The sequence below is a fragment of the Oncorhynchus mykiss genome, chromosome 5 (assembly GCF_013265735.2).
Source record: "Oncorhynchus mykiss isolate Arlee chromosome 5, USDA_OmykA_1.1, whole genome shotgun sequence".
Classification (NCBI taxonomy): Eukaryota; Metazoa; Chordata; class Actinopteri; order Salmoniformes; family Salmonidae; genus Oncorhynchus; species Oncorhynchus mykiss.
In genome coordinates, this window is record NC_048569.1 from 55,791,367 (window position 1) to 55,818,510 (window position 27,144).

Sequence of the window (27,144 nt, forward strand, 5' to 3'; positions counted from 1 at the left end):
AAACTTAACATGTGTAAATATTTGTATGAACATAACAAGATTCAACAACTGAGACATATACTGAACAAGTTCCACAGACATGTGACTAACAGAAATGGAATAATGTGTCCCTGAACAAAGGAGGGGTCAAAATCAATAGTAACAATCAGTATCTGGTGTGGCCACCAGCTGCATTAAGTACTGCAGTGCATCTCCTCCTCATGGACTGCATCAGATCTGCCAGTTCTTGCTGTGAGATGTTACCTCACTCTTCCACTAAGGCACCTGCAAGTTCCCGGACATTGAGATTGCCTGCAATGACAACAAGCTCAGTCCGATGATGCTGTGACACACCGCCCCAGACCATGATGGACCCTCCACCTCCAAATCGATCCCGCTCCAGAGTACAGGCCTCGGTGTAACGCTCATTCCTTCAACGATAAACGCGAATCCGACCATCACCCTGGTGAAACAAGACCGTGACTCCTCAGTGAAGAGCACTTTTTGCCAGTCTTGTCATAGGTGATATTGTTGCCGGTGATGTCTGGTGAGGACCTGCCTTCCAACAGGCCAACAAGTCCTTAGTCCAGCCTCTCTCAGCCTATTGTGGACAGTCTGATCAAATTGTGCGTTCCTGGTGTAACTTGGGCAGTTGTTGTTGCCATCCTATACCTGTCCCGCAGTTGTGATGTTCGGATGTACCGATCCTGTGCAGGTGTTGTTACACGTGATCTGCCACTGTGAGGACGATCAGCTGTCCATCCTGTCTCCCTGTAGGCATCTCACAGTACGGACATTGCAATGTATTGCCCTGGCCACATCTGCAGTCCTCATGCCTCCTTGCAGCATGCTAAGGCACGTTCACACAGATGAGCAGGGACCCTGGGCATCTTTCTTTTGGTGTTTTTCAGGGTCAGTAGAAAGACCTCTTTAGTGACCTACGTTTTCATAACTGTGACCTTAATTGCCTACCGTCTGTAAGCTGTTAGTGTCTTAACGACCGTTCCACAGGTGCATGTTCATTAATTGTTTATGGTTCATTGAACAAGCATGGGAAACAGTGTTAAAACCCTTTTCAATGAAGATCTGTGAAGTTCCTGAAAAAGGGCCGTTTCTTTTTTTGCTGAGTTTATGTAGATACACACTCTATATCGAGAGAAACATATGAGCCATATATACTTGTATAGAGAGAGACATGTAAAGCTGTATATAAAGACATTTTAAACAGAGCCATTTATAGGAACATAGAGGGAGACATATTTAGACACACACCTATATGGCTCTAGATCAGGGTTGTCAAACAAATTCTGCCCTACGGGCCACATTGGGTCTTCAACGAGGTCCGGAAGTCGGCTATATTTCCTCGCCATCAAAATATACAAAAATATTGTTTTCTGAATTTTGGTGGTTATTAGCGAGCTAGAGGCCACAAGAAACTGCATAAATGTAGGTTCATTCTCCACAGTTTTCATTTGTTTTCAGTCATTTTTAAGTATATGAAGTCCCCCCCCCCCCCCCCCCCCCAAAGAAAAAAATCTACATCTTGTATTTAAAAATATATATATTATTAGTATTTTTACTCCAACCACCCGCAGGCCAAGTTGGAGCCTGGACACCACTGCTCTAGGTGCAAACAAGGGAATACCAGAGACACCTCATCTTTCTTTGTCTTGCCTGCTCTATGGGGAGCTGGGTGCATCGAACAAGACAAGATTCCTCATCACCTCAGTTCCATTGTTGTGTAAAGGTTTAACTACTTTGTGATAATCACAATCCCCTTAATGCCGGTAAACACACGCTCAGTCATTTCCCAGCCTGCCCTCTGCTTCGAAGCGGGGAGCTCGGTGGCAGGTGGTAGAACGCATTGCGCTAGCGAGAATCTCTTAATCAGGCGAGCACACACTGTACAGGGAGAGGCAGCAGGGCGAGCATTGTGTCCCGCCCCCCGCCCCCCCCCCCCCCCCCCCCCCCCCCCCCCCCCCACACACACACACACACACACACACATGGATTCCTGGGGACGGCGAGGGAACGTCTCTCGCTAGAGCCCGAGCCAAGAAGAGGGATTGGACCGTAAAGCCCCCTGTGTGTGACCGGCAACTTTGTGGTTATCAATAGGGAACAGTGACCACTGGGAGAGAATGAGAGGACTAAGAAGGGTGTTAGGAGATGGGGAGAAGAGACTGAGGGTGGCTGTTGTGATCATTGGTTGTGTGTGTGTGTGTGTGTGTGTGTGTGTGTGTGTGTGGTGTGTGTGTGTGTGTGTGTGTGTGTGTGTGCTTGGTGGTGTGTGTGTGTGTGTGTGTGTGTGTGTGTGTGTGTGTGTGTGTGTGTGTGTGTGTGTGTGTGTGTGTGTGTGTGTGTGTGCTTGGTGGTGTGTTTCTTTGTGTGTGTGTGTGTGCACGCGTGCGTGCATTTGTAGGTAAAAAGGGGTTTGTTAGGGCATTTAATGGAAATCCCTTGCTGGGTGTTGTTATGAATTACTGCATGGTGTTGTGGTGTGTTATTGCGTGCAGAGGGCACACACACAGCTGGTCGGGATTACTCCTCTGCTGTGTTGGGGAGGGGAGCTAACGTTAGCGAACTGGTGGGCGCCGAGCAGACACCAATTCCCCACGAGGGCCACCGGACAATGAAGGCCTCAGCAAACAAAAGACAGAAAGGAGCATCCCTTGCTCACAAAAGAAAACACGTTAGGCCTCCCTTCTACCCCTCTTGCTGCCAAGATTATCTATCCCGGCCCACTATACCCCATCTCCACCATCATCAGCTAATTTGCTAATCCCAGCCAAGAAAAAAATGAATATTTATTCTCAATCTTCACCACTGCATAGCAGGCCCACAAAATCCGGAGTAGTTTGCAGGGGAAATGTAGTGGTCTAATTAGTTTGCATTGAATAAAGAGACCGCATCAGAGAATTAGCGGAGCGAAACAAAGAGGAATCCGGCTTTGCCTCTTTCCTTGTTTGGTGGACAATGTTTTTTTTGTTTTTTTATCACCTGTTTCCCAGACATTTGGTCATTAACTACACACACCTCATCCCCCCCTTGGATCAGGGTGGATCCTGATTCAAGCCTTCATCCCACCAGTGCCCATTCTCCATTCATTATTTATCAGTGCTGTAAATGGGTGCAGCGAGCAGGGGCATGATGGCTTTATCAGCAACCAGGTGGCAGCGTGCTGGCCGAGTGCCGAGAGAGGGAGAGAGAGGGAGAGAGAGAGTGTGAGAGAGGAGAGGGAGAGGGAGAGGGAGAGGGAGAGAGAGATAGAGAGAGAGAGAGAGAGAGAGAGATGGGGAGAGAGAGAGAGAGAGAGAGAGAGAGAGAGAGAAATGGGGAGAGAGAGAGAGAGAGGGAGAGAGAGTGGGAGAGGGAGAGGGAGAGGGAGAGAGAGAGAGAGAGAGAGAAATGGGGAGAGAGAGAGAGAGAGAGAGAGAGAGAGAGAGAGAGTGTGAGAGAGAAGAGGGAGAGAGAGAGAGAGAGAGAGAGGGAGGGAAGATTGGCATATGTTTAGGGATGGATGGATACATTTACTGTTTTTCTCTATCATGTCTCTTAAGCTTCTGAAACCATTACTAAAAATGTGAGAGAATTGCGAGAGAGAATTCCATGGCAATTATTTCATGTGCAATTATTTCATGTCATCATTTCATGTCTTTCACTGTCATTTCGCTCTGTATGACCCTGTCAGGTGACATGTTTGTGGTGGACGAGGGCTCCTCAGCCTGTCTATGTGGGGGAGTGCTGGGGGCCGAGGACCCTGATACGCACCCTGAAGAGCTCCTCTTCCTCCTGGAAAACTCACCCCTACAGGGCTTCCTGGAGAACACCCTGCCCTCACCAGGCTTCGAGAAGAGCAACGCAGGCCTCAGAGTGGGTCAGTGGCACACAGATCCTTAAGAGTGATAGCCAAATGTATATTTGGGTGGAAGTCCCCAGACCTGTGTCTTGAAGGCCCATAGTGACAGAATCAACAATAACCTGTTGTTCTCTTCTACCACCTCTAGCAGTTAGCATAATTATCATCGTCCAAATTCATGAATGTTAACAGCGGTACTGATGTTAGCAGAGCTGCATTGCAGGCAGAAAATTCCTCAAAAACACTTCAAACTAAGTTCCTTAGTTGGTGCAGGGATTATTTAAGCATGAACTATTTCCACACGTACAGTAGTCTCAAAGCCGCAACTGTTTCTGTTTGCTGTAACATGGACAATACATGTATATTGTATTGCATTGTATTCCATTGGGCACTCGGGCTTGATTACCAGCGGTAAACATACTCACCAGAGGCTTGATGGAACTACCAGAGCATTGGAATATTACTGCAAAAAGAATGACATTCTCGCGGGCAAGAAAACATGGATGGGGACTTTGCGAGCATAGACACTAGCAAACAGTTTGAAGTGTTTTTGAGGAAGTTTTGGCTTGCAACATAGCTTTGCTAACGTCGGTACCGCTAATGCATGAATTAATTTGGAAAATGCTATTTTTATTCTAACTCGTGGCAGAAGTAAACAATGGATTATTGTGGTTTCTGTCAATATAGGCCTTCAGACACAACTCAAGGTAAGGGGGATTCCTCCCAAATATAGATTTAGCATAAACTATCCCTTTAAGCTCTTTAGTCAAAAGGTTAGCCATGGTTAGTTCAAAGTTATCCATGGTTAGTTCCAAGTTATCCATGGTTAGTTCCAAGTTGGCCATTAGTTATCTTGCTGATATCTACCGACACAAACTATTATGACTGTTTAAAAAAAAAAGGTGTTTTAATTCATCCGGTTCGAAGGACAAGTAATTCAATATACGGCTCGAAAGACCAATAAGCCTTTTTAACACGTTATATCATGCTTATCTGGCAGTAAAGCTTTGTGAAAAATGCGTTGTTTGAATGACGTGAATAAGGTACCGCCTAGGCCCACTCTTCTCCCATACGCTGCTGTTGTGTTCCGTGCCCTCAGTCTCAGACGGTATGGACCATTCACACAGTGAACTCTAAGTCGACAAGAGTACAATGAGAAAATATTAATTTCTACTCATACCCTGCTGTGTTGTCGTGGTTGTGGTGGTGTGTTCAGTGTCATTCAGCCTGCTCCACCTCAGAGCGGGTTACATCAACTACGTCCAGGCAGAGCACCAGGGGACTGAGCCCACCGTGGACCAGCTGGTGATCAGTGTGAGCGACGGGAGGCACAAGTCTCCCCCCATCCCCTTCTACATCGTCATTCACCCCACCAACGACGAGACTCCCTCTCTGGCGCTTAGCAACTTCACTGTAAGTTGCCTCAAGTCCACCCATCTAATGCTTTTAAGTCTTTGGCCGTGTTTAAGTACTTTGGAGAAATGCCCCCTGGGTCTAAAGCTGTGGAGTGGAATCTTTGCTTTTGCATATCCAACCGTGTCAGACCAGGGGTTACCTCAAGGGAGGGAGAGAAGGAAGGAGGCATTTCACAGTGTTCACGCATGTCCCATGGTCTGCGACGCCGCCTTCCCTCTTTTCCTACGATGCCTCCTCCATCTCCTCATGCCATACCTGCTTCATTTCCTTTCTTTCTTTCCCTTCGGACTCATCCTCCTCTTCCTCATCCCTCTTTTTCTCCACCAGGTGATGGAGGGAGGGATAAAGGAGCTGAGTCCGGCCATTTTGAACGCGTTGGACTTGGACGCCCCGGTGGACATTTTGACCTTCACAGTATTGGTTCCCCCAGCCCACGGGACCCTGCTGAACGGGATCTATGGAACGGAGTTGAGCCGCTATAAGAACATGGGCCCCAAGCTACTTCTGCAGAGCCTGATGGTACACACCTTCACCATGGAGGAGCTCAAACAGGGTGAGACACTTTATTTTGATGTACAGTGGGGGAAAAAAGTATTTAGTCAGCCACCAATTGTGCAAGTTCTTCCATTAAAAAGATGAGAGAGGCTTGTCATTTTCATCATAGATGCACTTCAACTATGACAGACAAAATGAGGAAAAAAATCCAGAAAATCACATTATAGGGATTTTATTGAATTTATTTGCAAATTATGGTGGAAAATAAGCATTTGGTCACCTACAAACAAGCAAGATTTATGGCTCTCACAGACCTGTATCTTCTTCTTTAAGAGCCTCCTCTGTCCTCCACTCGTTACCTGCATTAATGGCACCTGTTTGAACTTGTTATCAGTATAAAAGACACCTGTCCACAACCTCAAACAGTCTAACTCCAAACTCCACTATGGCCAAGACCAAAGAGCTGTCAAAGGACACCAGAAACAAAATTGTAGACCTGCACCAGGCTGGGAAGACTGAATCTGCAATAGGTAAGCAGCTTGGTTTGAAGAAATCAACTGTGGGAGCAATTATTAGGAAATGGAAGACATACAGGACCACTGATAATCTCCCTCGATCTGGGGCTCCATGCAAGATCTCACCCCATGGGGTCAAAATGATCACAAGAACGGTGAGCAAAAATCCCAGAACCACACGGGGGGACATAGTGAATGACCTGCAGAGAGCTGGGACCAAAGTAACAAAGCCTACCATGAGTAACACACTACGCCGCCAGGGACTCAAATCCTGCAGTGCCAGGCGTGTCCCCCTGCTTAAGCCAGTACATTTCCAGGCCCGTCTGAAGTTTGCTAGAGAGCATTTGGATGATCCAGAAGAAGTTAGGGAGAATGTCATATGGTCAGATGAAACCAAAATATAACTTTTTGGTAAAAACTCAACTCTTCGTGTTTGGAGGACAAAGAATGCTGAGTTGCATCCAAAGAACACCATACCTACTGTGAAGCATGGGGGTGGAAACATCATGCTTTGGGGCTGTTTTTCTGCAAAGGGACCAGGACGACTGATCCGTGTATAGGAAAGAATGAATGGGGCCACGTATCATGAGATTTTGAGTGAAAACCTCCTTCCATCAGCAAGGGCATTGAAGATGAAACGTGGCTGGGTCTTTCAGCATGACAATGATCCCAAACACACCGCCCGGGCAACGAAGGAGTGGCTTCGTAAGAAGCATTTCAAGGTCCTGGAGTGGCCTAGCCAGTCTCCAGATCTCAACCCCATAGAAAATCTTTGGAGGGAGTTGAAAGTCTGTGTTGCCCAGCAACAGCCCCAAAACATCACTGCTCTAGAGGAGATCTGCATGGAGGAATGGGCCAAAATACCAGCAACAGTGTGTGAAAACCTTGTGAAGACTTACAGAAAACGTTTGACCTCTGTCATTGCCAACAAAGGGTATATAACAAAGTATTGAGATGAACTTTTGTTATTGACCAAATACTTATTTTCTACCATAATTTTCAAATAAATTCATTAAAAATCCTGTCAAAAGTCTGTCATAGTTGAAGTGTACCTATGATGAAAATTACAGGCCTCTCTCATCTTTTTAAGTGGGAGAACTTGCACAATTGGTGGCTGACTAAATACTTTTTTGCCCCACTGTATATGTCTGAAGCACCACTATAGTCCAAAATGTATTTGCCTTTAGGGGACCAAGAATGATTTAAACAGAATTTATTTGAATAATCGTGTACAGTTTATGGTCGAAATATTTCAATAAACTATACAGGAGCGTAAGGCTTACTGTAGGCCTGTCTTTTGTTTCATGCACCTGGAAGAATTGTTGTGCACTTTGTTAAGTGCATGTTATTGAACTATAGTAGGGCAGCAGTTGCCTTCATGTATCACTGTGTCTTCGTTCGGTTTATTGCCATATGTTTACTAGTGTCGTTTGTTAGTCTATGCCTTTCTGAGTTTGAGGTTGTTGGGTTGTTATTCGGGGGGGTACAGGCATTACATCCAACTACAAGGCCAGCCTGCCCCTTCCTCCCCCTCCGCTCCCCCAGCCTGGGCTGTGCCTTCCTTCCAGAGGGCTGTGTGTTGTGTTGTCGTCGTTGTCGGGGGTCAGGCCCCTGCTGAACAGATGCTCGAGACAGAGGTCGCAGAGCGCCCGTGGTGCTGCTGCTGCCTCCGCTGCACACTGTCCTTCCAACTGCTCTCTCTCTCTCTCTCTCTGCTGCTGCCTGCACAATTACCTCACAGCCACTGTGCACTCTGTTCAGTCCCTGAGCACACACACATACATGCACACACACATGCAAGTGCATACACACACGTACGCGTACACAAGCATGCACGTGCACATACACACACGCACATTCCTTGTAAGCAGCAGACCCATGGAAACATACAGGACCAGTTAAAATTTTGGACACCTATTCATTCAAAGATTTTTCTTTTTTTAAACTATTTTCTACATTGTAGAATAATAGCAAAGACATCAAAACTCTGAAATAACACATGTTTAACACCAAAAAAGTGTTGAGTAAATCAAAATATACGTTACATTTTAGATTCTTCAAAGTAGCCACCCTTTACCTTGATAACAGCTTTGCACACTCTTGGCATTCTCTCAACCAGCTTCACCTGGAATGCTTTTCCAACAGTCTTGAAGGAGTTCCCACATATGCTGGGCACTTGTTGGCTGCTTTTCCTTCACTCTGCGGTCCAACTCATCCCAAACTATCTCAATTGGGTTGAGGTCGAGTGATTGTGGAGGCCAGGTAATCTGATGCATCACTCCCATCACTCTCCTTCTTGGGCAAATAGGCCTTACACAGCCTGGAGATGTGTTTTGGATCATTGTCCTGTTGGAAAAAAAATGATAGTCCCACTAATCGCAACCAGATGGGATGGGGTATTGCTGCAGAATGCTGTGGTAGCCATGCAGGTTAAGTGTACCTTGAATTCTAAATACATCACAGACAGTGTCACCAGCAAAGCACCCCCACACCATCACACTTCCTCCTCCATGCTTCACGGTGGGAGCCACACATGCAGAGATCATCCGTTCACCTACTCTGTGTCTAACAAAGACACACCACTGTTGGAACCAAAAATCTAAAATTTGGACTAATCAGACCAAAGGACAGATTTCCACCGGTCTAATGTCTATTGCTCATGTTTCTTGGCCCAAGCAATTCTCTTCTTCTTCTTTTTGGTGTCCTTTAGTATTGGTTTCTTTGCAGCAATTCAACCATGAAGGCCTGATTCACGGTCTCTTCTGGACAATCACTGTTGAGATCTGTCTGTTACTTGAACTCTGAAGCATTTATTTGGGCTGCTATCTGAGGCTGGTAACTCTAATGAACTTATCCTCTGCAACAGAGGTAACTCTGCATCTTTCTTTCCTGTGGCAGTCCACATGAGAGCCAGTTTCATCGTCCTTAAGATGTTCCGTACTGACTGACCTTCATGTCTTAAAGTAATGATGGACTGTCATTTCTCTTTGCTTATTTAAGCTGTTCTTGCCATAATATGGACTTGGTCTTTCACCGAAAAGAGCTATCTTCTGTAAACCACCCCTAACGAGTCACAACACAACTGATTGGCTCAAACGCATTAAGAAGGGAAGAAATTCCACAAATGTACTTTCCACAAGGCACGCCTGTTAACCTGTTAATTGAAATGCATTTCAGTTGACTAACTCATGCTGGTTGAGAGAATACCAAGAGTGTGCAAAGCTGTCATCAAGGCAAAGGGTGGCTACTTTGAAGAATCTCAAATATAAGATACACTTTGATTTAACACACTTTTGGTTACTACATGATTCCATATGTGTTATTTCATAGTGTTGATGTCTTCACTATTATTCTGCAATAGTACAAATAAAGAAGAACCCTTGAATGAGTAGGTGTGTCCAACCTTTTGACGTGTACTGTACATGTAAGCAAAGTACCAGTTCCAACTCATATACAGCTCCCTACAAGCAGTACCGACAAGCATCAGTCAACTGAGGAGCCCCAGCCCAGAGAGAGAAGGACAAACACTGTGGGCCACAGAGACAGACACATGCAGCTAGGGCCACAGAGCCCTTAACACCCTAGCCTCCCTAAACCTAGCACGCTCAGATGAGTCCTCATCCTGAACACACGTCAACAACACCAGATCCCCTCCCTCCCCCTGCTGCCTGGCATGGAACAATAGGCCAGGCGAGCAGGAGAGACCTGTCAGAGCCATCCACCAGGGCACCGCAAACAAGGAAGTGGGCGTCTGCCAAAAAGCCACATTACTTCTGCCTATGCGGCCTTTATGGACTGCGACCTGTGCCAACGCATTGATTCAAAAAAAGTCCTGATCTAAGGAGAAATGGAGGAAAAACAGGAGGAGGAGGATAGAGGAGGACAGAGGAGGACCTATTCAAGGATGTAACTTGATTCCCAGTCACTCATTCGACTGGAGGACACAGGGAGATTAAACATACTCTGCACCCGCCACATGTGCTGTACAGGTTGTGTGTGTTGACCCCTGAGTCCATACCCCCCCACCCTCACCGGGTCCCTTCTGTCCCAATCTGCCACCTCCCCCATCCCCAACTTCCCTTCTCTCCCTCCCACCATTCCTCTGCAGCAGAGGTAACTCTGGGTCTTCCTTTCATGTGACGGTCCACATGAGAGATAGTTTCATCATAGCACTTGATGGTTTTTGTGACAGCACTTGATGGTTTTTGTGACTGCACTTGAAGAAACTTTCAAAGTTCTTAAGATGTTCCGTATTGACTGACCTTCATGTCTTAAAGTAATGATGGACTGTCATATCTCTTTGCTTATTTAAGCTGTTCTTGCCTTAATATGGTCTTGGTCTTTCACCAAATAGGGCTATCTTCTGTATAACACCCCTAACTTGTCACAACTAAACTGATTGGCTCAAACACATTAAGAATGAAAGAAATTCCACAAATTAACTTTTATCAAGGCACACCTGTTTATTGAAATGCATTCCAGGTGACTACCTCATGAAGCTGGTTGAGAGAATGCCAAGAGTGTATAAAGCTGTCAAAGGCAAAGAAAGGGTGGCTACTTGAAGAGTCGCAAATATAAAATATATTTTAATTTGTTTAACACTTTTTTGGTTACTACATGATTCCATGTGTTATTTTATGGTTTTGATGTATTCATTACTATTCTACAATGTAGAAAAATAATAAAGATAAAGAAGAACCCTTGAATGAGTAGGTGTGTCCAAACTTTTGATTGGTTCTGTAGGTGAGCAAGGCTTTAGCTCAATCTGTTTGGTTTGGCTTCTTCAAAGACCGCAGCAATAGTGAAAATTGCCTGTGTGTTTGTGCGATGAGCCCAATATGATACTGTTGAAAAAACTAGTGGAATATGTGATGCGCTGAGAGCACTCCTTTTTCGCAACAACATATTACAGTTCTTGGAAAAGCCAGTGTCTCATTTCGACCACATTTAAGTTTTTAGTAGTAATGCTTCAATGTCTCTACCCTAAAAACACACATTTACACACGTTGCTACTCTATTTACACCGTGACCGAACATCCCAGCCCAAAACCCAACCAAACTGTCCTCCCGTTCACCCTCTCCCACCGTTCTCCCATCCTCTCCCTGACTCTTCCCCTCTTGGCCCCTATCTGCAGGAATGAGGATCATGTACATGCACGATGACACGGAAACCCTGAAGGACTCGTTCACTGTGCAACTGACAGATGGCCACCACACAATCCAGGGGACCGCTCACCTCCGTGTCCTACCAGTCAACGATGAAAAGCCCCGGCTGCTAAAGTAAGGATAAGAAGAACGCCCTGGGAGGAACACTCGGAGCCAAGAAGGGGATCAGGGAGGGTTGGGTGAGAAAGGGAAGGGAGTTGGAGGAAGGGGTGGAATGAATGGTGAGAGGGAGAGAAGGGAAGTTGGGGATGGGGGAGGTGGAGGATTGGGACAGAAGGGGGGTGGTGAGGGTGGGGGGGTATGGACTCAGGGGTCAACACACACAACCTGTACAGCACATGTGGCGGGTGCGGGAGTATGTTTAATCTCCCTGTGTCCTCCAGTCGAATGAGTGACTGGGAATCAGGTTACATCCTTGAATGGTCCTCCTCTGTCCTCCTCCTCCTGTTTTTCCTCTATTTCTCCTTAGATCAGGACTTTTTTTGAATCAGTGCGTTGGCACAGGTCGCAGTCCATAAAGGCCGCATAGGCAGAAGTAATGTGGCTTTTTGGCAGACGCCCACTTCCTTGTTTGCGGTGCCCTGGTGGATGGCTCTGACAGGTCTCTCCTGCTCGCCTGGACCATTGTTCCATGCCAGGCTGCAGGGGGAGGGAGGGGATCTGGTGTTGTTGACGTGTGTTCAGGATGAGGACTCATCTGAGCGTGCTAGGTTAAGGGAGGCTAGGGTGTTAAGGGCTCTGTGGCCCTAGCTGCATGTGTCTGTCTCTGTGGCCTACAGTGTTTGTCCTTCTCTCTCTGGGCTGGGGCTCCTCAGTTGACTGGTGCTTGTCGGTACTGCTTGTAGGGAGCTGTATATGAGTTGGAACTGGTACTTTGCTTACATGTACAGTACACGTCAAAAGGTTGGACACACCTACTCATTCAAGAGTTCTTCTTTATTTGTACTATTGCAGAATAATAGTGAAGACATCAACACTATGAAATAACACATATGGAATCATGTAGTAACCAAAAGAGTGTTAAATCAAAATGTATCTTATTGTTGAGATTCTTCAAAGTAGCCACCCTTTGCCTTGATGACAGCTTTGCACACTCTTGGTATTCTTTCAACCAGCTTCATGAGTTAGTCAACTGGAATGCATTTCAATTAACAGGTGTGCCTTGTTAAAAGTTAATTTGTGGAATTTCTTTCCTTCTTAATGCGTTTCAGCCAATCAGTTGTGTTGTGACAAGTTAGGGGTGGTATACAGAAGATAGCCCTATTTGGTAAAATACCAAGTCTATGTTATGGCAAGAACAGCTTAAATAAGCAAAGAGAAATGACAGCCCATCATTACTTTAAGACATGAAGGTCAGTCAATGCGGAACATTTCAAGAACTTTGAAAGTTTCTTCAAGTGCAGTCGCAAAATCCATCAAGCGTTATGATGAAACTATCTCTCATGAGGACCACCACATGAAAGGAAGACCCTGAGTTACCTCTGCTGCAGAGGAAAAGTTCATTAGAGTTACCAACCTCAGAAATTGCAGCCCAAATAAATGCTTCACAGAGTTCAAGTAACAGACACATTTCAACATTACTAAAGGACACCAATAATAAGAAGAGACCTGATTGGGCCAAGAAACACAAGCAATGGACATTAGACCGTTGGAAATCTGTCCTTTGGTCTGATTTGAGATTTGGGGTTCCAACCGCTGTGTCTTTGTGAGACGCAGAGTAAGTGAACGGATTATCTCCGCATGTGTCTTCTGTAGATGTCTTCACTATTATTCTACAGTGTAAAAGAATAAAGAAAAACCTGTGAATGAGTAGGTGTACCCAAACTTTTGACTGATGCTGTATACCTTCCCCTCCTTTGGTCCCCAATGTCTCTGTGGCCCTCAGTGTCTTTGCTGGGGATTGAACTCTCTAATAATGTCTCTCTCTCGCTTTTCTCCTCTCTTTCTCTTTCTCTGTCTCTGAATGGCCCCTAGTATGTTTATTTGTGTCTCTGTGGTTCTGACCATATGGTGCATCTTCTCTGTCAGAAATGCAGGAGTGGAGGTGGACTGGATGGACAGGAGGGTGATCTCCAGTGTGGTGTTGGAGGCAGAAGACCTGGACACTCCCACCAGTAAGCTCTACTACATCCTCACTGCTGGGCCCAGGTTTGGCAAGCTGCAGGTCAAGGTTAGTGCAAAGCAAAGCCCCTCTTCAAATGATACGCAGAAGGGATTTATATCAAAATACGTATAACGCTATATATACTGTAATTTGGTTCTTCCACTAAAAGTTTTGAGCTTAAGCCGCGACCGTTTGTGGTAGATGGTGGCATTCTGTCATTGCACCACACTGCCACAAGGGGGAGTTAGAACGCTGATCTAAATTGTGGCAAGAAATGTTCTTTCTGTTCGTAAAATTGACAGCTGTGCCATATAGATTGCAAAATAGCTGGGAAGAGATTTTCGATGTACCGATTCCATGGCACATGGTTTATGAATTGACACACAATTTTCCGTTCCTCTGGAAAGCCCTAATATTAAAAACAGTCAAATGCATTCTCTCCGTCGCTCACACACATTTTAAACATTTGGATAACAAAGCATTTAAAGGCTGACATTGGTTGATTTTAATACTTCTGACAGCCAAAATTCTAACTCCACCCATAACGTTTGGACTTTTAAACATACCCAGAAGGCATGGATTATTATAACCCACTGCAGGCCTAAAACCTATGGGGGCAAACAACGTTTCCATGATGGGCTATTAGCAGGACAATAGACTCTTCAACCTTTACAAGAGGATAGATCGGCTAGGTGTGAAAATAAATCCCCCCCAATTTACAATGTATTAAGTACTCTAAAGTTTTTTATTTCTAGCTACAAACATCATGCATCTGCAAAATGTTATGTAAAGCATTTGCTGTACAGTATTTCTTCATCAACATCTTTATGCTTCTGTTAATAAAATAATGATAAAAATACTCTTTCAAAATGCAGATGTTTATTTCAACGATCAGCAGGACAATAGACTAGCTGAGTTTAGGGACTTTAAATATATTAAAGGATCCATAACGAATTACCAAGGGAATAAATATCACTGAAGCATGAGACTGGTCTTGATAAATCATTCAGATTTTTATTTGGAAATGTTAGGATTATTTTGCTCTTCACTATCACAATATTAAAAAACGTTCAAATGCATTCATGAATTAAATCGATTTAGCCGACATGTTGCGGTTCATCTGATGTAATGAATATGATTTCGGAGGGCAGAAAGGATTACATATTAAAGCATTAGACCTCTCACTAAAGGCGTCAGTCATACAAAATGTATACTTAAATTCAAACTCGTTCTCGAGCAAAGTAGTATGAATGTCCCACCCTGTGTTCAATAATGGCCTTTTTTCCCCCTTTAATCAGATTACAACCGCTCACTTTCGGTTATTTGAAAACAAAATCATCTTCAAAATATAATTATTTTTAAACAAGCCATAGAAAGTTGGTTGGAATTTCATTTTAATTCACCAGAAAAGATAGAACAAATAATACAACAAATATTGTGGTTAAACTCAAATATATACTAATTGATAAAAAGCCTTTATTCCCCCCCCCAAAAAAACCTGGAAATGGAATACAATGTAAAAATGTGCAGCATACAGTAAAGACCAGCAGTTCATTTATTTAAGCATTATCTTTAGCATTATTAGTCCTACTTTACAGTATTGTAGTCTACTATACCTATTCATTTTCCTGGGTTTTCGCATTCGGCGTAACACAGGTCGAATAGCACTGTCCGTGAACATAATCCCCAAGTCTAACAGTATTTTACCGACATTTTGATTTATTCAAGGCTCCTTTCTCTTCTCTGTGCTAGAGTTCTTTTAAAGAATACAAAAGAAGCCATGCACCCTTGATGGGCTATCAGCAGGACAATAGATTCTTACAAAGTCCATCAAATGCATTGTTTTCTAACCACATCTGGATGGATCCATAACAAATTACTATGGGAATAAATATCACTGAATGACAGAAATATTGGAATAAAGTAGGCTAATGAAGGCAACAAATTGTTGCTTAATGGATCACCCGAAGTCATCCAATTGTTATAATAGGATTTGAAGCAATAGCCTTTCTTTTTAACTAGGCAAGTCAGTTAAGAACAAATTCTTATTTTCAATGACGGCCTAGGAACAGTGGGTTAACTGGCAGAACGACAGATGACCTTGTCAGCTCGGGGATTTGACCTTGCAACCTTCCGGCTACTAGTCCAACGCTCTAACCACTAGGCTACAATGCCGCCCCTTCCCGTGTGTGGTCAACTATTTCAGCACCATTTCTGCACTGCTCTGAGACAAGCATGGGGACTGGTCAATGAGATTTTTATTTTCTCTGAATCTTCGTTTGGGTATTGGTTAGCCTACAATTAGGGTGTGGAAATGTTAGGATTATTTTGCTTTTCACTCGCAGTCACTTAGTAGCCTACTCCCGGCCGGTCACGTTGTACAGCGCCATATTTTCCTAATGGAAACCTTGACTGTTTTGGTTTTGTTTTTCTTGGAATAGAAACACCATAATATTAATCAAATGAATTAAGCAAAAATTCTTAAAATCAATCCCATATACTACAGTGCCTTGCGAAAGTATTCGGCCCCCTTGAACTTTGTGACCTTTTGCCACATTTCAAGCTTCAAACATAAAGATATAAAACTGTATTTTTTTGTGAAGACACAATCATGAAGTGGAGCAACATTTATTGGATATTTCAAACTTTTTTAACAAATCAAAAACTGAAAAATTGGGCGTGCAAAATTATTCAGCCCCTTTACTTTCAGTGCAGCAAACTCTCTCCAGAAGTTCAGTGAGGATCTCTGAATGATCCAATGTTGACCTAAATGACTAATGATGATAAATACAATCCACCTGTGTGTAATCAAGTCTCCGTATAAATGCACCTGCACTGTGATAGTCTCAGAGGTCCGTTAAAAGCGCAGAGAGCATCATGAAGAACAAGGAACACACCAGGCAGGTCCGAGATACTGTTGTGAAGAAGTTTAAAGCCGGATTTGGATAGAAAAAGATTTCCCAAGCTTTTAACATCCCAAGGAGCACTGTGCAAGCGATAATATTGAAATGGAAGGAGTATCAGACCACTGCAAATCTACCAAGACCTGGTCGTCCCTCTAAACTTTCAGCTCATACAAGGAGAAGACTGATCAGAGATGCAGCCAAGAGGCCCATGATCACTCTGGATGAACTGCAGAGATCTACAGCTGAGGTGGGAGACTCTGTCCATAGGACAACAATCAGTTGTATATTGCACAAATCTGGCCTTTATGGAAGAGTGGCAAGAAGAAAGCCATTTCTTAAAGATATCCATAAAAAGTGTCGTTTAAAGTTTGCCACAAGCCACCTGGGAGACACACCAAACATGTGGAAGAAGGTGCTCTGGTCAGATGAAACCAAAATTGAACTTTTTGGCAACAATGCAAAACGTTATGTTTGGCGTAAAAGCAACACAGCTGAACACACCATCCCCACTGTCAAACATGGTGGTGGCAGCATCATGGTTTGGGCCTGCTTTTCTTCAGCAGGGACAGGGAAGATGGTTAAAATTGATGGGAAGATGGATGGAGCCAAATACAGGGCCATTCTGGAAGAAAACCTGATGGAGTCTGCAAAAGACCTGAGACTGGGACGGAGATTTGTCTTCCAACAAGACAATGATCCAAAACATAAAGCAAAATCTACAATGGAATGGTTCAAAAATAAACATATCCGGGTGTTAGAATGGCCAAGTCAAAGTCCAGACCTGAATCCAATCGAGAATCTGTGGAAAGAACTGAAAACTGCTGTTCACAAATGCTCTCCATCCAACCTCACTGAGCTCGAGCTGTTTTGCAAGGAGGAATGGGAAAGAATTTCAGTCTCTCGATGTGCAAAACTGATAGAGACATACCCCAAGCGACTTACAGCTGTAATCGCAGCAAAAGGTGGCGCTACAAAGTAGTAACTTAAGGGGGCTGAATAATTTTGCACGCCCAATTTTTCAGTTTTTGATTTGTTAAAAAAGTTTGAAATATCCAATAAATGTCGTTCCACTTCATCATTGTGTCCCACCTGTTGTTGATTCTTCACAAAAAAATACAGTTTTATATCTTTATGTTTGAAGCCTGAAATGTGGCAAAAGGTCGCAAAGTTCAAGGGGGCCGAATACTTTCGCAAGGCACTGTATGTTCTTAAAAAATATATTTTAAATTCTCTAGTACAGCCAATATTAAAAACAGTCAAATGCTTCTCAAAGATGCCCTCTGGGGGTCAAACTAGCACAAACTAGCATTATTGGCCACAATGGCTGACACTTAAATAATGTGCCATAGAATTCTGTGGCAGCCCGCAAGCTGTGCTGCAGTATGACGTGACTTGTACGACGTAACTTTTAAAGGAAGAACCACTATAGCATCCGCAGATACATCTGATGTTACCCTCCTGACCTACATCTAACCAGGTGTAAAATTAAAATTTGAATGTGTTTGTGTATCCTCTTCCCTTTGTGCAGACAGAAGCTGGCTGGACAGACATTGGAGCGGGTCAGAACTTCACCCAGGAGGATGTGGAGTTTAACCGCTTGTGGTATGCCCACACTACTGGCACCGGGTTCAAAGGTCATGACAGCATCCGTTTCACCCTCAGTGACCTAGACAACGAGTCCCCTCCTCAGAGCTTCTTCATCTCAGTACGCACCATCCAGAAGGGTGAGGACAGGACAGCCTAATGGGCACAGTTTCAATGTTATGATGAGTTCTTGCTTAAATACTTTAAGACAAACAAGCACACAAGTTTTTTTTCAGGAAATTTGTCTTGAACATTTTGAGGTGGACCATCTCTTCCTCTCTGGAGGAGCCTCATCTTATCAGCAATAATGTAACTACTTTATTAATCACATAACACAGTCGCGTATTGTCTACAGATCTAGTATTACGTAGCACTTGGCTGGCCTAGACCTAGACAGGGTACAGCACTCAGCTACAGCACTACCCAACAGTATACCACAACAGTACACCTTGTTAACCCACCAAGACACAACAACCTGGGTGGAGCAAGGCACGGCAGCCATTTTGTGCCTCAACGCACCACACATGCATCAGCAACGTCCCAAAACTTTCTCCAGCCGCTGCATCTTGGCCATGTATAATTGAATAGGTGGCTTTCCCTATAGCCAGGCCATCTTTTCCAGTTGGGTGAGCATGACATGCGAGGCAGAGAGAAGCGAAGAGAGTTGAGGAGAGGGAGTGCTATCAGGGGTGCGCTTGGCCCTCTTGGCTCGGTGCCCTCTGATCCTGGAGGAGCGAAGGTGAGAAAAGCCCACACACTCGGCACCGCAGGAAGAGCCACCTCGGAACGTGAATAATTGAAGGATGTAGGGAGTGAACAGACGTAGAGTTTTGGTTGCCTCTGCGGTTTTCTTGTTGTTGTGTCGTTGTCATCATTGCTTGCTCAAGTCACTGCCAGGCTTTTATTGAAAACATACGATTCGTACAGGTTTTTGGTGCAGTTCATATTGTGCCGGCCTATCGAAGCAAGTGCAACTAAAATAAGCTGACAGTCCCTGATATCGGGCACTAAAATGCTTATTTGATGTTTATAATACACTTTTTTTATCGATTTTTAAACTCAAAGAGTAAATAAATGAAGCCTTGATACATGTAACAGTATAATAGATGCAAAAAACTGCTATTGCTTGACCTAAATGACTATTCTCCTGTGTCCAGGTGACATAGTGCTGGTCACCAGGCCGGTCACCCTGATGGAGGGAGAGCGGCTCATCCTGACCACAGACATCCTACTGGCTACGGACGGGGCTGCCAGACCGGGGGAGATGCTCTACACCGTGTCCGTCCCGCCCAAACACGGACACGTCCACGCCGTCCAGCGTCCTGGAATGCCGTTCCTCAGCTTCTCCCAGCTGGACGTGGCGGCCCAGCGTGTGTGTTACACCCATGACAACAGTCACACGGCTGAGCAGGACTCCTTCAGGTCAGACTAACACGTTGTGGTGTTTTGTTTCATTTTGTATTTTTTGTTGTTGGACATACAAGACTTAGGGGCAGATACAAACATTTCTTGAAATAGTGTATTGTCCATTTTCTTCAGACTGACACCTTAGTGGAATATTGGATGATTGAATTTAAACCTTTCCTCTTCATTCAGATTTAATTGGATGTGTGTCTGGCTCAAATTTCAGGCACGATTATGTTAATAACAATAAAATAATAATATCTCCTTTTGACTTAAATATTGCATAAAATGTCTGTTGATTTTAACTGAATAAGAAAGATTTTTAGTGCCTGCCCAAAATGTATCACACAAATTCGGACGGAGTATTTGAGCATCAAAAGAAAATCAGCAAAAAAAATGAAAAGTGTGAAGAGATGAGAGCTCTGCTACAGTATGTTTATGTGCCTCTTCCAGCCAATTTGGCAGGAGGCTTGGGTGGATAGAGAGATGGCGGGCGTATGGCTGACCTGTCCTCTCCTCTGTCTGCTCTCCTCTCCGTCCCTCGTGTGTCTGAGGACGCTGGTTTGTCACCCAGAAGCCTGGCACACACAAACACACACTCATAGAGAGAGAGCCTGGCTGTGTTTCACCTCAGGGTCAGCTGGGAGCCAGGAGCCTTTCTGCAGCCAAGCCAGCCGAGGTTGAGAGGAGATGAGAGGGGGGAGCGCTTTAGTGGGGGCACACACACTGCCAATGCTCTCTGCCAAAGAGGGAGGTGATAGCCGTCCAGCATGGGGCAGCAGTACTGGTATTTCTTAACTGACACATTGAACCCAATAGAGCAATCAGCCATGTTATCTACCCGCTTCTCAGCACTCAAATACAAACTAACCACATCCTTAGATCCAAAGCATCCATCTATTTAACTGTGACTATTTCTACTGGGTTCTACTTGGTTCTGGTCAAACCTATGTGTATGAGCGCACGCTGTATTGGTGTGTGATACAGAATGTTCCATTTGGAGGGGGACTGGTGGCAGTGTGTGATGGCAGCGGTTGGCGCCTCAGATGGGGCCACACCTGAGCACACACCTGTGCGTCAGAGCAGGGGCCTGGCCCAGGCCCCAGGCAGAAGGTGTTTTCTATGCCCCCCTCTTCTGGTCACCGTGACAGCGGATGATGAATGGGCATTATTAGGAGAATGATAATGCCGGCTGGCATCGGTTGCCATGGCGGCCAGAAAAGGAGTGTACAGAGTACAGACAGGCATCTCTGGGAACAATTACCTAGCAAATATGGGACAGATGTTGCACCGGTTTGGCTTAGAGAGGGGGACCTGTGTGTGTGTGTGTGTGTGTGTGTGTGTGGTGGCCAGTGTGTTGTTCGTGGTGGCTGGTGGAGCCTAGGGCAGTTCTCAGCTGCAGGGCTGTGTGTGTGAGAGGCAGATTGACTTGGCAGAGGGTTGAACAAGGGCTAAAATCTGTCCACACACACACACACACACAAACCACTGTCCCCATTTCAGCTCCAGTACATTGTCACTGTAGCATGTGGTGAGCCATGGACTAATCTGTGAGCACACAACAAGACTCAACCAGCTTGAAAATGGGAAAGGGGCCCTTATGATTGACTTATTGCCTTTTTAAATTGGATCTGTAATAAAGATAGCCTCATCAGTGAATAATGTGATGAATTTTATGTTTTTAGATCACTGAGATTATATTAATTTTGGTAGTTATTTTTCAATTCTATAGCTAATTACTTTCTATCATACAGATCGTGTTTGCCAGTGGCATCATGCAAAAAATCGCCCGATTACTTATTAAATTTGCACACTTTCCCCATCCATCTTTTGCTGTTATACAAGCTGTCCACGAGTTGGCATCTGCCCTTTGAACTGTACCTCTGTCTCCTGTGTTTTAATGGACACGTCACCGCAGCAGCCCACAGCAAAACCACAAAACCCAACTACGTGCCTATATAAATGTATACGCCTAACTACATGCCAATAACCAAACTTCATCCATCCACTTTTCCATTTCCTCCCCACAGCTTCGTCGTCACCAACGGCATCAGCTCCCGCAGCGGCTCCCTGCACTTCACCATAGAACACAGTGACCGGATCCCGCCGTCCCTCAACCGCAACACCGGCCTCCAACTGACAGAGGGAGCGGTGAAGTCCATCACACCAGACCACCTGGAGCTCACCGACCCAGATACTGCTGTGGGGAACCTGAGCTATGCCCTCACCCAGCCCCCGCAGTACGGCAAGCTGCTCCTCAAGGGGTACCCACTGACATTACCTTGTTTTACCCAGACTGATATCAACAACATGGACCTGGCTTACCAGCACTACCAGGGCAGCCTGGCCCAGATTGACAGGTTTAGTCTGATGCCGTCTGATGGTACTAACAGAGGATACCTGGAGTATGGACAGCTGAAGGAGGAGCCGCTGGTCTTCACAATACAGGTGGGCTTTACTGGTTTTTATACTTCGGCAAATCTTGTATGCCAGGGACGTAATTCTGATCTTATTGGTCTTTTGACCAATCAGATCAGCTCTGAAAAAAGATCTGATTTGACTGGTAAAAATACCAATTAGTAAAATAAATCAAAAATCTAAAAAAGGTTGAAAGGCTTTTAAGCATACAGCATAAGCATACAGTGTCACCAGACATACAGTACACAGATGTACACGTTTGCGGCTTTCATTTGCAACGGAAGTAAAGTTTAAAAGGGAGAACAAAATGTTAGGAAAATAAAGGGATGGAAAGATGAATAATATCCAAACTACCAATCATGTATCTTCTTCTTCCCACAAGCAATGATTTCACCATGAGCTATCTTTGTGGAGGTATTCACTCAGACAGGGAGAGAGGAGAGAGTTAACCCAGGCCTCCCTACAGTGTTGCATACTAAACTGTCAGCCTGCTGGGCTGTTCTGGCCAGGTGGATGAGGCTGCTGCTGTGACACTGTGTTCCTCGTGCCTCCCCTCTCCTGTGGCCCGCCACGCACTCACATATTCTAGAGCTGAACCCGGTCAGCCAGGCGGATAACCTGCTGGCCAGCCCACCCTGCCCTGGGCCTCAGTGTGTGTGGGTGTGGGTGGGGGTCGTAGGCAGGCACAGGTGAGGCAGCCTGGCCAGCAAATGTCCCCTTCGGTCTAGAGAGACACTCTGTCTGTCACTTGGCTAGAGGCGCGCTACGCCACCGTGAGCTAAACAACGCAGGTCCGCTCCTCTAACTGCTCAACCTCTGGCCCCGTTAAGACTGTACCATGCGTTCAGTACAGTGGCACTAGCATCATGAATAATATCTACAACAGACCTCACAAGTGGAGGACCCCCGAGGCTATAGTACAGGTAGTGCATGATAACATGTTCTGTAAATAACTATCACTTATATCCTTAATATATTAGTCCTTATTTCTCTATAATTCTTCTCTGTATGCAATCAGAGAGGACTTTATTTGGGCCAAACAATGTCCAAATTTTTTCTGTCTGATGTTTTACAAAAAATAACGTACCAGAACACAATACGCTTTTTTAAATAATTGCGTCTATGAAGACTTGCTGTCTCCTACAGTGGAATTAAGATACTCAACGACCAAACGGTCATTTTGTCATGAGACGTAATCAGAGCACCCTCTTCTGGCCTATTGATAGAAGTGCGGGTGACAGTAGATTTACTGTGGTCACTATCACTGGTCATGGAGACCCACACAGTGTGCAGGTTTTTGTTCCAGCCCACCTCTAGCACACTTGATTCAACTAACCAGCTGATCACCAAGACCTTGATCAGTTTAATCAGTTGTGTTTGTTAGTGCTGGGCAGGAACAAAAGCCTGCGCAACATGTGGGTCTCCAGGACCAGTATTGGCTGAAAAGATTTGGTATGGGCCCTCAGATCCTCAAAAGGTTCTTACAGCTGCACCATTTAGAGCACCTTGACTGGCTGTATCACTGCTTGGTACGGCATCTGCTCGGCATCCGACCGCAAGGAGCTACAGAGGGTAGTGCGTACGGCCCAGTACATCCTGCCATACATGACCTCTATACCAGGCGTGTCAGAGGAAGGCCCTAGAAATTGTCAAAGACTCCAGCCACCCAAGTCATAGACTGTTCTCTCTGCTAATGAGCACGACCTTGTCCACCTCTAGGTGGAGCATGTGGACAGGAATCCCCCCAGCCTGGTGACCAAGAGGATCCCCAGTACAGTGGAGAACCTCTCAGAGGGACCAGGGGACAAGCAAGGCATCTACATCACGTCACGTGACCTCCAGGCCTCTGACCCCGACAGTCCCGCCCAGGAACTGGAGTTCACCATCACACGGCCGCCTCACTTCGGCTACCTAGAGAACTCCCTCACCGGTAGCTCCTTTTCTTCGAATTGTATCAACTTTATAGATAAACAGAGGGGAAATTAGATTAATTACTTCCATTTTTGGTGATTACATTTAAAAAAAAAATGTTTTACTTGAAATGAACTTAATATACTTACCTGGGTATGTTGAGTGAGAGGTGGTAGGTTTTGAGGATATTGTGTGTTCAGTCAAATATCTAGATTGTACCTTCAAGAAAGGTGTATAGTACATGTTACAGTCTTGTGGATACAAAGCACGTATTGGTGCCATTTGAAAGTACAGTACCTGACAGGAAATGAGCTTGAGTAGTAGTGAATACATCCGGGTTATAGTAAAGTGTTCTGTAGTTGATGTGGGCACTGTGCAGTGTGGTGACAGCTTTTCCCCCGTTCTTTGTGTTTGCCTAGGGGCGTACATCAAAGGACGCTTCACCCAGAGGGATTTGGAGCAGCGCGCCGTGCTCTATGTCATCCCCACCGACATGGAGGTGACAGGGGACAGCTTTGAGTTCCGTCTCACTGACCCCGCGGGAAACACCATGCTGCCGGAAATGTAGGCTTTATTCCATTGGTACATACAGTATTACCCTCAACTACCTCGTAACCCTGCACATTGACTCGGTACCGGTACTTCGTGTATATAGCCTCGTTATTGTTATTTTATTGCGATATAATAAAAAATAAAACAATTTAATCAAATATTTTCATACTTTTTAATTCTGCATTTTTGGGAAAGGGCTGGTAAGTAAACAGTTCACGATACAAAAAAGGTTGAGAGACACTGCTTTATACTACATAGATACATTTGGAGGTGGGCAATTTCTATGCACAGTTATAGTGGGTACAATAGACCGATTCACACACAGCTTAGAATCTTCCCAAATGTCATGACTGATGCCATGTAAAAAAAAAAAAGAAACGGTTCCCAGGTCTGTACATACTGTATTGTCAATGGTATGACAATGATACTCAGAGTTGGCTGAAGCACATACAGATGGAACGAGGATAAAATAAAGAGGAGTCTAGCCACGCTTGACCTCTCCTGTTCACTCTTGACCGCACCTGTGGCCTGTCTTGCAGACTGCAGCTGACGTGGTCTCGGGTGGAGCTGTCGGCTACGTGTTACCGGGTGTGTGAGAACGCAGGCATGCTGCAGGTGCAGCTGACGCGCAGTGGGAAAAGCATGGACCCGGCCTACATTGCTATTCAGGTGCAGTAGAGTGGTGTCCTGAACACAACTCACACCAGTCAACTGAACAGCCAAGCTGTGGACTAGAGCAGCTAGGGTCAAGGGTTAACAGTCCTACTCACTCATATTGAATTGACCTTGAAAAACAATGTCTGGTGGCACAGTTGTATACGTTGAATTGAATGGGACTTGAATCTAAGTCGAAGAATGTCAACCCCTCTTTCTCTGTTTTCAGGTGGAAGATGGTACTGCCAAGGTGGGGAAAGATTTCACCCACAGCACGGCAAGTCTGATCCAGTTCGATCCAGGTCTGTGATGATCCACATCAAAGAGTGGCCAACCCTGCTCCTGTGTGTGTGTGTGTGGGGGGGGGGGGGGGGGGGGGTTTAGTTGATATACCTATAATAATGTTATTAGTTGATATGGCTACCTCCTCTTCTCTCTCCCTATATGACTGATTAGGAGTCAGCGTGAAAACCTGGAACATTTACCTGAAAGACGACGGCCTGGAAGAAAACCATGAGACGTTCACAGTGATTCTGAATGGCCCCAAGAACACTGTTCTGGGTCAGAGGAACTCAGCCAGTGTGGAGATAGTGGATCCTAGAGGAGGCGAGTTAAGAATGATTCAGTGATTGGTTATATAATACAGTTGAGGGCTGCGTTCTGATGCTCTGTACTCGGACTTGCTGTAAGCCTTCCTAGGCAGCAGAGGGTGCATGTTGCCTATGGTTAATTAGGACATTTGATATACTCATGCAGAGTGGTTTTTAAATGTCATGCATGTGTGATGTCTGAGATTCCTTATGACAAGGAGGCCCGACCTGAATGTGCCCAATCCAGGGTCATGTTCATTAAGCGCCGAACGGAAGAAAGCAGACTGAAACAGGAAGGAACTACGTGGAATTGTCCAATAAGAAACGCTCATTTTTATTTTACACTGCAAAACAGTTTGAAATGTTTTCCGTTGTGTGCCCTAATGAACATGACCCTGGTTTCGCTGTCGCTCTGTCTCGCATTCTCTCTCTACAGGAATGTGTGACCCAGAGGACCTGAGGGCTGAGGCAGATGAAAAAGGAGTACCTTCAACCGCTCACGTCCCCCAGTCCCCACAGCTAGAGGAGCACGTCACTGACATTGAAACAGACCTGCTGTGGGAGGGCCGCCCCCATCCACCAAGGGGGGACGTGCCCAACCGGAGGCCCTTCCTTGACTATGGGGATGGAGAGGGGGAGCCCCAGGATCAGGCTACTCCGTTTCACAGCCAGGCCACCAGACAACTCAGACTGCAGAGCAGCAGCAACAGTAACAGCAACAGTCGCACGGTGAGCCTCCGAGTTTCACCAAGTACTTGATTGGAGCCCAGCACAACGATTACAATCAACAACACAATGTTGACTTTTAGCATTTATTTTTTGAGAAACTGATGTTAAGCTTTGGCAGTTTATTGATATTCAAATGATGTCTGCGGAAGAGAGTTGTCGAAGCCAGGCGTAAACTTGCAATTTACCATTGATTGGTTGTGGAATTTCTCCTGAAGGGAATATGTCAAATTCAACCTAGTGGTTTTATGAATAGTGCCAGCATCTATACTGCATGTTAGCTATGTCTCTCCTTTGTGATTCTAGGTCCTTCATGCAGGTGTCAGGAGAAAGAGTGAAGAGAAAGTCTGGACGGTAAAGACTTTTCCATATACTGTAAAACTCACAACTTTGGAATGAGAGCGGTCAGTCCACTCCTGATAATTGCACTCGCTACCTAAGAGCAATATACCTTTCCAGTCCAAATGTCTGAACATTGTTTTGAATTTCTCATGATAACGGCGTGCTCTGGTTTAGTTCTCATTGCCTCAAACAGGGTCAAGCTGTTGCATTTATCAGGGAGTTGACTGTATATATGTGTCACCGTGTGTCACATTTTATTGTGTCCCCACTCTCCACTAGTTCCATGCACTCACCCCACTGAGACTAGAGGAAAGGAGGCTGCCGATTCCAGAGCCCATCCCCCAGGTGCACCCGGACCTCCAGGTGATCCCCATCTGGAGCTGGTCTGGCCACAGGGAGGTGAGGGTGGGGGATGCCCCCCGGGATGATGCCCCTGTACCCTCGCCCAAACAACACAAGGCTGGTCGACAGCGCAAGGTGAGGGCATTGTTTTAACTAAAGGGGAGCTAGTGGGGTACTAGTC

At 45.3% G+C, this 27,144-nt stretch overlaps 1 protein-coding gene across 3 annotated transcripts in view; it reads left to right on the top strand.

Moving 5' to 3' along the window:
- The window catches only part of LOC110522974 (FRAS1-related extracellular matrix protein 1), a 58,849-nt gene that overhangs the window by 23,391 nt on the left and 8,314 nt on the right, over positions 1–27,144 (top strand). For 2 of the 3 annotated variants that reach the window (XM_036977891.1, XM_036977890.1), the window contains 16 exons: positions 3,671–3,856; positions 5,055–5,251; positions 5,582–5,807; positions 11,400–11,544; positions 13,459–13,600; positions 17,969–18,164; positions 19,182–19,446; positions 21,459–21,876; positions 23,566–23,776; positions 24,177–24,321; positions 24,849–24,978; positions 25,193–25,265; positions 25,420–25,569; positions 25,990–26,282; positions 26,586–26,633; positions 26,901–27,098. In XM_036977891.1, the coding sequence (XP_036833786.1) occupies positions 3,671–3,856; positions 5,055–5,251; positions 5,582–5,807; positions 11,400–11,544; positions 13,459–13,600; positions 17,969–18,164; positions 19,182–19,446; positions 21,459–21,876; positions 23,566–23,776; positions 24,177–24,321; positions 24,849–24,978; positions 25,193–25,265; positions 25,420–25,569; positions 25,990–26,282; positions 26,586–26,633; positions 26,901–27,098 (3,023 nt within the window). Of the gene's footprint in view, positions 1–3,670; positions 3,857–5,054; positions 5,252–5,581; positions 5,808–11,399; positions 11,545–13,458; positions 13,601–17,968; positions 18,165–19,181; positions 19,447–21,458; positions 21,877–23,565; positions 23,777–24,176; positions 24,510–24,848; positions 24,979–25,192; positions 25,266–25,419; positions 25,570–25,989; positions 26,283–26,585; positions 26,634–26,900; positions 27,099–27,144 lie in introns of those variants that run through there. The other variant, XR_005051765.1, reaches the window with a different exon arrangement.